The sequence below is a fragment of the Anas acuta genome, chromosome 24 (assembly GCF_963932015.1).
Source record: "Anas acuta chromosome 24, bAnaAcu1.1, whole genome shotgun sequence".
Taxonomy (NCBI): domain Eukaryota; kingdom Metazoa; phylum Chordata; class Aves; order Anseriformes; family Anatidae; genus Anas; species Anas acuta.
The window spans coordinates 6,147,662-6,159,203 of record NC_089002.1 but is presented as its reverse complement, the minus strand read 5'-3'; the positions used below and the strand labels follow the sequence as shown (position 1 = coordinate 6,159,203).

At 50.5% G+C, this 11,542-nt stretch overlaps 2 protein-coding genes across 3 annotated transcripts; both read right to left on the bottom strand.

Annotated features, from left to right (window-relative positions):
• Nucleotides 1-20: 20 nt before the first annotated feature.
• C24H1orf74 (chromosome 24 C1orf74 homolog) lies at nucleotides 21-1,166 on the bottom strand. The gene has a single exon (XM_068659699.1). It carries the CDS (start codon nucleotides 1,103-1,105, stop codon nucleotides 287-289), a length of 819 nt encoding a protein of 272 aa, XP_068515800.1. The 5' UTR covers nucleotides 1,106-1,166; the 3' UTR covers nucleotides 21-286.
• Nucleotides 1,167-1,410: 244 nt separating this feature from the next.
• IRF6 (interferon regulatory factor 6) lies at nucleotides 1,411-8,680 on the bottom strand. 2 transcript variants are annotated; one of them, XM_068659947.1, is made up of 9 exons: nucleotides 8,513-8,680; nucleotides 7,698-7,798; nucleotides 5,185-5,361; nucleotides 4,308-4,512; nucleotides 3,735-3,857; nucleotides 3,479-3,625; nucleotides 2,787-3,179; nucleotides 2,278-2,396; nucleotides 1,411-1,997 (listed from the first exon to the last, which is right to left on the bottom strand). In XM_068659947.1, the coding sequence occupies exons 2-9, from the start codon at nucleotides 7,698-7,700 to the stop codon at nucleotides 1,776-1,778; spliced, it is 1,389 nt and encodes a 462-aa protein (XP_068516048.1). In that variant the 5' UTR covers nucleotides 7,701-7,798; nucleotides 8,513-8,680; the 3' UTR covers nucleotides 1,411-1,775. The 2 variants fall into 2 exon arrangements, with proteins under 2 accessions (XP_068516048.1, XP_068516049.1); XM_068659948.1 differs by lacking the exon at nucleotides 7,698-7,798.
• Between the last annotated feature and the right edge of the window lie 2,862 nt (nucleotides 8,681-11,542).

Here is an 11,542-nt window from a genome sequence, read left to right as displayed (position 1 = left end):
TTTGTTTGTTTTTTTTATAAAAATGTGGTGTTATCATTTTTTATTAATCTCCACTTGTTTGCAGAAAATAAATATACCCGACAGAGCACAGTCAGGATCCAGGCTGTGCATCCCACAGATTTGGGATGTGCACGGACTTGCAGCAACTGGCCTGAGCGGTTTGGGACCAAGCTGCCACAGCGCAGCCCCCAGTGCTCGGGGCCTCTCAGGAGCCTCTCGGTGAGGTTTCTCACCTCGCTCCCTGAGGCACAAGAGGCACACGGTGGAAAGTCAGTGTGTGTTCGTGTTATAAGGCAACCGCCGGCAGCGACACCACCTCGCTCGAAATGCAAAGGTCCACAAAGTCACTCTGTGCACGGAAACTGTCCCTCAGGTCATCACACCAGGCGTCCAGCACCTCCCGCAGCTCCTCATGGAGGCTCTCAGGGATGCTGAAGGAGTAGATCTGGACCCCGAGCCCATCCTGGATGCGGGGACAACGCGCCCGCACCGTGAACACCCTGAGCGGCCTCAGCGCCAGGCAGTTCTCGCCGCCCTCCTCCACGGGGAAGTGGTAGGCAGCCGGGTAGCCCAGCAGCACCCCAAACACGGTGCAGAGGTTCCAGCCTGTGGCGACGACCTCGCTGCAGGAGATGGGGCCGGAGGAGGCTTCCTCGGCGGCCACCAAGTGGGCCAGCAGAGCGGCGAGGTGACCCCTGATGGCCTGAGCCTGTGCCGGCCCGCACAGCTGGGGGCTGCCCCTCGCCGCCGCCACGTCCACGAAGGGCCCGGGCCGGGCTCGCAGCGCTGCCTCCAGCCGCCTCCGAGCACCACCGGGGTGCAGCAGCAGCGCCGAGCCCCCGGCTGCCAGCAGGTGCAGGCGGTGCGGGGCCAGCCCGGCCTCCCGCAGCCGCTCCAGGTAGCGCCGGAGCTCGGCGGGGCCCTCGGCGCCGCAGTCGTACAGCAGCGCCGGCTTCAGCCCCGCCGCCACCGCCAGCACCTCCCCGGCCAGATGCAGGGCTCGGGAAGCCGGCAGCCGCCGCCGCCTCCGCCCGCTCCCGGCCCCCAGCGCCTCCCGAGCCGCCGCCACCAGCTGCGGGGCCGGGAGGGGCTCCGGAGGCTCCATCCCCCGGAACGGCTCCGCCACCCGCAGCCGCCGCCCGGCACCAGGCTTCCGGGCCGGCCCCCAGCGCCACGCCAGGCCGGGGCGGAGCGGCCTTAGCGGGGAGGAGCGGCCCAGAGCTGAGGGCCCGGCCCCGTAAACACGGAAGAGGGCGCTGAGGGGGCGCTGGCTGCTGGAGGGGGACTTAAAACCCAGGTTTTACTCCAAAAACATCTGTAAAATACACGTATATAGAATATAAAGCACGGTGGAAGAAGCGCTCGGCTGCTCTTCAGTTGCAGCCAAAGAGAAATAAGACGACGACAAGATGATGTTCTTAATAAACCTTTTAATAAAGCAGTTTTAATAAAGCACAGATTACTTCTCTCCCCCCTTTAGTGATCGAGTGTTTATATACAGCGTGTCAATAGTGGATTTTTAAAAAATATTACAGAATTAAAAATCTGATTTACACGTAGCAAATAGCTAAAAACAGCAGTGAAGCTAGAGGTATTCCTTATGCCCTTTATTTAAAACGCTCCCAAAAGAGAAATACCATAGACTGTTAAAAGTGAATCAGAAGACCAGATTTACAAATTTCATTCAGGTTAAGGCAAGGCACTCACTAACATCTCCCCATATGTACAACGCAGGAAACCCTGGGGCACCCTGCGGCAGCAGGACAAAGTGCCTGTCACTGTGCTGGCAGCGGTTGTGCCATGTGCATGGCAGGGGCCTGCATCGGCCACCCCTCCTGGTGGGTCTGCAGCAGGCGGTACAGCTGCTTCAAGTGAGCCACGATGTTGTCCTTGATGTCAGGCGTGGAGATCTGGAGCCGCACACTGCCACTGTCAAAGGAACGCGTGAAGTCACCAGAGAACATTTCATAGATCATCCGGGCCACAACTGGAATGACCTGTTGAAGAAATAGTGAGCCTTTTTAGCCTAGCAGTCACACAGCACATCCCCGTTCCTTGGCAGGAATCCCCTGCAGGACGGTGTCCACAATCACCTAAAACACACTCACAAATTGATGTAATTCAGGACACAAAATCTACCAGCTCTGCTGGGGCTTTTCAGTGCCAATAACCATGACAGAGAAGAACAGTTCTCTGGTTTCTGTGGGTATCAATCCAGAGTCAATACTGTGGCCCCAGCAAGGCTGCCACGTGTCACTTCAGGACCTTAGTTCCTACCTGAACCACAATCAGCTTTCTCTCCCTAGGTTTTCCATCTGGCCACTCTTCTCCAAAACAGAAGTAGATCTCATATGGTGGCTGTTTTTCAATTTGTCCTTTCTGGTGGGCAATCAGCTCTAGGAAGAAAAGCAGAATGCTGCAGTGTTGTCCGCCTTCTGGTTAGAAACTCTATGTCCCACCTCGCTGTATTGTCCCGAGTCTTAGCTACACCTCTCGCACATCAACAATTACAATTTATTTCTTTAACCCAGAAAAGTTTCCTTTAAAAGTAAGGCCCACCAATATTTTTCAGAGTGTTAAGTAAGCGCACATGCACTTGATTCTGATGCACACATGCCCCACAGTCCACCGAGGTCAGGGGAAGCAGCAGCCACTACCCATGCTCCATGCATGTGCAAAGTAATTAACGCATCCAGACTGACCCCCATGGCAGACCACCCTTTCCAACAGTGTCACCAAGTACTCAGACCAGGCTCCGTTATCTTCCAGATGCAGAAGCTACCTACCGCTTAGGAACGTTTCCAGGCAGAATAGTTTGACTTTCTTTTGCCTCTCAATCAAATTTGGTGTGGCGGCAGAAGGCGCACAGGGACCAGACCAGTACACCTTGCACTGGCAGAGCCGGACAGCATAGATGGCATGGCCACTGACCTCCAGGATCAGTCCCCTGTCCATAACATCCAGTAGCCGACTTGTGAAGATCTTTTGCCTTTCATTGGTGATTTGCTCTGTTCCTGGAAACTTCACTTGCTCCAAACTGATAGGCCCAAAGAGCTCTTCCTGGTCTGGCATAGGACCCAGCTCTCCATAGAAAAGTCTGCATCCCTGGGGGTTGCTTACAGTTGTCGTTGGTCCCGTCTCCTTTCCTCGATATTCAAACTTGATTTCTAGGTCTGTCACTGAGAGAGAAACTGTCAGTAGGATTTTCCCTGGACCTCTATGCATACTTTGTCAGCAGAAGACAAACACCACACAATCCAACCTAGACTCACAGGGATGTTCTAGCTTTACACAGATCGTGGAATATCTGAGTTGGAAGGGGCCTCAAGAACATCAAGTCCAACCCATGGGTCCCCAAAGAGCCACACACGCACACACAAAAAAAAGAGTCAGATATTCTTGCTAACAAGCAAACAACCAAAGGGTTTTTAAAACGTAACTTCTAAGTGACAGAAGTACTATAAATCCATAAACATACTTGGGAGAGAGCTGATCCAGAGCTCAGGGCTGCTGAAGAAGTCATGCTGCAGAGCTGTTGGGGGCATTTCCATATCTAGAGGTTCATTCTTAGGCCACACAGCTTCAGGGCTGCAGTTTTCTGCGCTGGCTGGAGCCATTGGAGAATCTATGGAAAGGAATCAATTATTTGCTAAATAAACCAAGACTCGATTGCAAGCATGCACCAATATACAAGCAAGTAGCTTCACTGCTTCAGTACAGCCTATGCCACCAACCATTGATATTAAGAAATGGAAATGTCTCTTGAATAGGGACATGCTGAGATTGGTTCAGTTCTTCCTCTTCTTCCTCATCAAGATCATTATCCTTCTCGTCCCATGGAGCTGAGCCGGTGGAACCTGCAAACAAGCACACAGTGACAGGTAGACAATTTGATGTAAAACACTGAAATGCATTCTTGAAAAAGAACATAATCTTCACGTTGGCTTTGCACAATAGCGGAATTTTGTCTATTTTCTAAGTAAAAAGACAAAATTTTATCTGTACAATATTATTTTCAGGTTAATACCTGGTATCGGAAAGCTGAGGATACAGAAACTATTGACAACATTGGATTTTTATTATTATTTTTTAGCAAAAAACATGCAACTGTGTGCAGCTCTGTTAATTGTACTGTAGGCATACTATGGTTCAAGTCCTCGAAATTTAAGTCTAACTGGGCTTACACATGGCAAGTGCCTTTTTACAGCACGCAAAGGCAGCTCAAGAGTTAATGCCACAGGGAGAAAGGCACACATGTTGGACAAACGCCTGCTCAGTAACCAGCACTGTGTCAGCAAGGCCCTCACCTGGATTAATGATTGATCCCTGGGACTGCGGGATATCGCACACTTCATAAATTTTAACAGGATTCATGGGCACCTCCTTGGTGCCATCATACATCAAATTAAATTCCCGGCTTTTGTTAAGAGCACATCGGAGCTGGGCTTTCCACTTCGCAGGGTCTGGCTCATCAACTCCTTCCTGGTACTTTCCTGTTTCCACAGCCCATGCCTGGGGACAAAGTACACCATGCTCAGTCCAGCCCTTGCAATAGAGTGGCGTTTACCAGAAATGAAGCTTACAAACAAATTTATTGTAAAATCCTTCTCCCGCAGAAGACTTAACTACAGCTCTTCTGATGATGACAGCGGGCATTCCCTCTGTAATGGGTTTTCAAACAATTACAGAACAGTTTGGGCTGCAATGGACCTTAAAGGCAGAGGAAGTCAAATCCCTCAGAGTAAAGGAGTTAATATTCTTCTCCCAAGGGGTTCATTTTAAGAACAGCAGTAACAATAACTGAAACTTTGTGCTGGAGTGATGTTTTTCCTTTCCCTGTTAAGATTTATATAAAAATAAATAACGGGTTTGATGCGAAGAACAGGACAGCTGCCACATGCTAAACCAAGTCGATGAAGCAAGCAGCAGTAATCTCCCACAGTTTGTTCAACCAGACATTGTCAGGCCTTTTGCAGCCCGAAAGAGTTAAAGAACTAAACACCTTCCCAGCACAGTGCCAAGCTTGGCATTGAAGTGCTCAAAGTGGCATTTCAGAGGTCAAAGAAACAGGACAAAATGCGCCTGGAAGCAGCTACTGAAACGCCTATCCCGCTCTAGGCCAACAATTCAGCCCTTTGTCTCTGTGTAAGAGCCGTGGTACAGCCGAGCTTCTCCCTCCCTCACCTTGAAGATGGTGTTCTCCTCCTCGTGCTGCGGGCTGTGCCGAGTTGCGTGCTTCCAGGGGATCTGAAACCGCTTTGCTTCTCGATTTAGCCAGATAAGGCCCGGATACATGCCGCTATCTACCTGGGCCACGAGCCAGGGCTTCAAGCGGACTCTTCGCGGGTGTAACGCCATGGTCTACAAGAGACAGAGGTAATAGCAGACCAACTGCAAAAGGTTACTTGAGAGTCATATCCTTTAAAAAAAGAAAAAGTTAACTTCATGAAGTGCTCTACGTGGTGCTACTGTTATCGTTGGTTATATTACACACTGAAACCACTAACTCAGATTTAGCTAACTACCATTCCACCAAAAGGAGTTACAAATGCATCACTAAGTGATGTTTCTACACTGCTAATGTCTCTAGAGTAACAACCTGCATTATTCGTGTTAACTGAGCACATGGGAGGGTGAGCCCCAATCAAACTTGAGCTGTAAGTGCTGCGCAGGAGATAAAGCCACAAACAAGCCGCAGCAAGAACAGACATTAGAATTTCAAAAGCCTCCACGTACCCCTTAGCAAACAGGAATCTCTCATCTAGTTTTTCTTCAATCCTGCCAGGCTTGCATTGAGGAAAAGAAAACTACATGCCGAATCTGAAGCTTTTGCCCCAGATGAAGTATAGGTGGAACCATCTGGCTGAAGTGGAAGGGACTGGTTTAACAGAGACGGACTTTCCTCCTGAAGTCATTTCATGACTTTTTCTTGATTTTTTTGAATGCAATATAATCACTTGCAAGCACCAGTGTAAGGTGCTGACCTATAACCAGGATGTTTATCCAGGAGGAGACGAACTGCAGGTCTGCACTGACACGAAAAATCAAGTCATATTGGCTTTGTTGAATTTCTTAAAAAAAAAAAAAAAAAAAAAAAAAAAAAAAAGCTGCAGAATTAATGGATTAAATTTACTGTTTTTAAGTAGTACCATGCTGATACTATGTTTGCAACCAACAACATTCTTCCTCTTCAGAACAAAGTCACAGATATGAAATTAATGACTGTCCCCTGCAAAAGAAGGCAGCATTTGGTATCTTGAGACTGGGAGGGAGACACACATTTACACTACGCGTGCTTAGGAGGCGTAACTTGCATATTCATTTTGTAAACCTTGAAACCAATGAGAAAAATGGCAAACTTCCCATTAATAAGGCAGTTACAGGATAAGTAAATCCTTTGCCATAAGCCCTGAATACTGCCACGGGAGTTTCAAAATGTGTCTAGCAGCAGAGATGGAGGAGATTAAAAAAAAAACTATCCAAGAACTAGTCTAGGAACAGGTTTTATTTGTTGAAATACCAACAGATCCAATTTAAATGCAAGTGTTCACACAAAATTAATCTGAACACAACTTATTTTATCTGTTAAGCAAAGAAAATGCTCAGAATCAATTGCAAATCACGTTTAAGTAATGGTTTGAAAATGTGCTTAGTCAAGGACCTGGGCATGTTAGCAGACTGCTTCACAGGTGTTGCAAACATCAGAAAGGAATCCTCCTTTTCATGCTTCTGGAACTGCCACATTAGTTATTCATGTTAAAAACCCTATCAGAATTACACACTCGGTAACATGTTTGCAAAGACACAAAGTCCAGGTTAACCCTGGACTTAGAATTGAGACCGAAAACAGAACAGGTATTGATTTCACTTGCTAAAGGGAAAAACAGCAACTTCTCCTTGCAACAAAGAGATCCTAACTAAAGCTTGTTCCACAATCTCCTTTACACTTTACTTTAAGCAGCTTCCTCTGTTTCTAATAACGTACACTGTGTACACACACATTTGCAAGGCCAAGATTAAATACAAGCCCATACACCAGTGAGAAAACTTAATGCCTGCCTCTCAAACAAAATAAACGCAGTCACATGGATGGTGTGCTGGCGCTGCCGTATTGGGTTTGAATTGTCCCTTGGATCACAGACAGCCTCTGTCAATACCAGACGTTACAATGCTTTATGACCTTTTATCACCAATGGCTTGTTGACACAATAACAGAGAGCAAACCAACTTGAATCCCATTGCTGGGCACAGACAGTGAGTCAGCCCCTCGCAGCCTTCAACTTCCATCCCACAAGGGTCCACCATTGCCAGAAGCAGCTCCTGCTCTCAGAAAGCTGCAAGGGCCAGACAGCTCCAGCAAATTCAGGGGTGAGCAGACATCCTGCAGCAACCCTGATGGCCACAGACAAGTGACAAAGGTCAGGGTCAACTGCGGTTAATCGTGGTGACTCTGAGTGCAGGTGCTGGTAAGAGCAAAAGCAAACCAGGAAAAGACTACCCAAGTCTGCCTCGACCTGGCTGGAAAGGGGCTGAAATCCTGCAAAGCCCTGGGAATGAGAGGTTCTTTGCTCCCGATGCTGGGGCGCAGGAGAAGCACAGCTCCCCTGCTCCAGCACAGCTCTGCCCACAGTGGTACCCAGAGCGGGGCGTGAAGGATGCGCGCGTCCCCTCCTGGCTCCCTCCTCCGCGCCTCTTACCATGCTGCTGTGGCCCACGGGTTTTCCAAGCTCAAACTCTTTCAGCCTCTGCCAGCACGACCACGAATACTCAGCGCCTTCCCAACCCGTTCACAACGCCCCTGAGGAAGGAAGGGGTGCTCTCTGGCTTCATCTCTGCAGTGCCACAGGCTGGCACCTCAATCCTCGCTTGTTAATTTCATTTGATTACCTTATCCTATACATACATAATTTTATTTTTTTTTAACCCCAAAGGCTCAACCTTCAGCATTAGCGCTCCCCCAGAGAAGCACTCTGACCTCCCACCCACCTTTCAGGCACTTCACCACCTCCCTGCGCAGGGACCCGACGGCTCCCACCTCTCGGTGCTTTGCCCACCACCAATTCCCCAAACCCCGCAGCCCCCGGGGCTCCCCCGCCCTGGTGCCCGGCCGCACTCCCGGCCCCGCCGGCTGAATTCCGCCCGGTGCCGGCCCGGGACTGCCCCGACGGGGACACGAAGGATTTGGGCTGCCGCGGGGGGGGCCGCGGTGTGGGATCTGCAGGCAGGGCAGGGCTGGGACCGGCCCCGGGACCACCCCCGGCCCGAAAGCCGTAGCCCAGGGCTAAACCGGGGAGGGCGAGCGGCCGGCGGGGCCCCGCGGCGTGCCCGGCCCCAGCCCCCGGAGCGCCCCCTCCAGCCCGGGACGAGCACCCAGGGGGGCACCCCACCGAGCCCCGGGATCCCCCTGGGACTCCCCCGGGTCCCCACCGCGTTCCGCTTCCCGTAACCCCCCCCCCCGACGGCTGCACAGCCCCGGGAGAACCGGAGCGCACCGGGACCCCCCGGCACTTACCGGCAGCGCCCGCTCCGCACCCCCGGGGACTCTCCTCGTCGGGATGGGGGGGATGAAGGGGGGAGAAGGGACCTCGGCGGGGGGGCGGCGGGCAGCGGGCGGGGGGCAGCGGGCACGGCGCGCCCTGCTCCCTCCCGCGGCCCCGCCCTCACCTGCCCAGGTGCGCCCGGCGCAGCCGCACCGCCCCGGCCCGCCCCCGGCCGCGGGGGGGCCCCGCGCCGCTCCCCGCCCTCCCTTCCCCCCGGTTTTGGTAGGGGAATGGGTACAAAAAAAAGGGCTTCTTCATATTTCTGGGGTTGCAAAAAATATATATTTTTTTATTATTATTATTTTTACCAAAAAAAAAAAAAAAGGTTTCCTAATTTTTTTTTTTCCGCAGCGCAAAACCTACCTGGCCCAGCAGATCCATCCATCAAGTTTTAGGGCAAAATGTAAAGCCGGGTGTGATTACTGCACAACCATGGGCACGCCGCACAAATGTTCCTCCTCTCGCCTCGTCCCTGCCCGCACAGCCCCCGCGGACACCCCGCGTCTCGCCTTTCAGGGCTCGTCCCCGTAGGTGGGGAGCCGTGACTCAGTGGTGAATCTTGGTTTCAAGGGATCAAATAATTCACTATGCTGTTTCAACGAAGTGGAAAAAACAGTGGGAATTTCCCTTCTACTCATGGACACCCTGGATAGTGCTGAGTCCTGATTTAGGAAAGGCTAACCTACAGCCAGCGCTTAATCCTACACCGGGGGGTTGGAATTATGAATGCAAAACGCTGAAAATCTTCACACAAGCGAAAAATGTAACTGCATTTTTTCTTGGAAAGTGTGCCTTGCGAGGTGCCAAGTGCCAGGTAAACATCTCAGCCTTCATTCATCGCTGAAGTGTAGCCACTTGGAGGTAACATTGAGCAGGAGTTTGTCAGCACGTAACAAAATCTGTCTGGCAATAAACACAAACAGTAGGCGAGACTCTAAAGCTGGCGTTTCTTTCGTGGGAAAGAAGAAAATTTGGTGCTGCTTTGGTGAATTTTAGATGTGTTGGGCTAGTTTTACCTGACTGTTTTTGATCTGGAAGGTGAGGGACGGCTGCTCCTGTAATAATAACACCTTTGCCACGTCGCAATTCCTGCTGCAGAAAAATGTGTGAAGGAATGGCAGCTCGGCGAGCACCTGAGAGGAGACGCGCGGAGGCATCGGGCTGAAATCCCAGCCAAAGTCTGAGGGATCTTTGATCTATCCCCAAGTGGCCAGCACAGAAGCTGCCGTACATCCGCCCTGCATTCCTGCTGTCCGCACGTCTGTCCTGCTGGCGACAGGAGAATGTCGGGGTGTTGCAGGTTTGCTTTCCCCTGTGGCCAGATGCTCAGGGAGCCTTGGAAGCGGCACTGGGCAGAGCTCAGCTCCTTCTAGGCCTGCCCTGAGGACACTTCAGCTTGCCCAGCCCACTGAGAGCGGTCTCGGGGCAGATAAGGGCTGGTGAGTTTAACAGAAGGGAACAAGGTGGCTTGGCTACACGAGGGCTGCTGCAGCGGGGGCAAAAGAACTCAATTTGCCTCCTGTCTCATTAAAGCTGGTCCCCTGGGAGCGGGCAGCTGTGCCCGCCTGCACCCTGCCTCCTTCCTCCAGCCTCTGCTGAATGGCAATGCAGATGCCAAGCCAATGAGTCTTCCCAGCCCTCTGCAGGGCTTTTTTTTTTTTTTATTGAGTTTCTACCAGCCGTTGCCGAAGCATGTGGCAGCATGTTGTGTCGGTGAGCTGACGGGAAATAAGCCGTCTCTTTTTCCATCCTCTTGGCTGGGAAACTGCAGCTTTTAAACTGTATAGGTGATAATGTAGGGATAGCTTGCTAGGCAGGACACGTAACCAGATATTACCTGTTTGCAACTAATCATCCAGTGCTCTTTGGGTGTAATATTCTGTTAGTATGTATCGCCTTAAAAAGCATTGATCTTAAACCTCCAAGGAGCCAAATAGCACCAACCTCTTTATTCTTTTTATTTTTATTATTGTTAATTATCTCTGCTTATATTTACCTCTACCTGCATCTATTTTTAAAGTCACATAAAGAACTCATTTAGTTGATAAACTGTACATCATAAAGTGATGTTCTGCTGGCTAGGAGACAGCAGCTCTATCAGCAGTCTGCAGACTACGCACTTAGGACAATGAGAGTGTATGCAGAGGAATTTTCTTACCAGGAGCTATGGGATTTAATTTCAGTGCCAAAAACCATCAGCACTTTTATTAACGTGATTGTATGTCATGATACCAGCAATAGCACCAGTTAGACTCTGTAACTCAAGTCTCTTTCAGTCCTTTGTTCCTAGCTGAAAAAGATTGTAGTCATCAAAACAAAGAGGAACCATTTTCTCTCCTGGGAACAGATCGCTGAGTTCCCATAAGGCAAAACAAAATTATGCAATGAGGCAACATAATGTCCCAGGCATGCAGAGTCTTGTTCCGTGCTCCCAGCGCTCACATTCCAGCCTGCAGCCGCGGCGCAGGAGCGCAGCACAAAATGGTGGAAGGCTCCGCACCGGCGTGCAAAACGTGCGGAGCCCTCCCTGCCTGCACCCCAGCAGAAGCTCCTCTGCTTCTTGAAAGCTGTTTGTCACCCGGGTAGGGAAGCCGTGACCTCGCCAGTGTCAGGCATAATGAAAAAAATATCAAGGGGAAAAGCCCTTCATACGGTAAAGGCAACTGAGCACGGGGAAATGGAAAATGCAACAAAACAAACACGACAGTAACAGTAGTTGGCAAAGACTTCCTTCTAGGAGGCCTAGCTGAAAGGCAAACACCGGTGGGTAGACGCAGTGTGACTTCTTGATGAGCCAGATGTCACGCTGCTCTGCGGCATACAGGTTATCTTAGACTCAGGGGTTGAAGTTTGTCTGCAGCAGTTGTAAAAGGAAGGATTAAGCTTATTGATCCTGTTGCATTCTTCTAGGTCCAGAAAGGGAAAAATGCAATTCCTCCAACTTATCAGGTCTACATAAATAATCTGTTTTCATTAAAAGAGAAGAGCTTAACCTTCCTGAT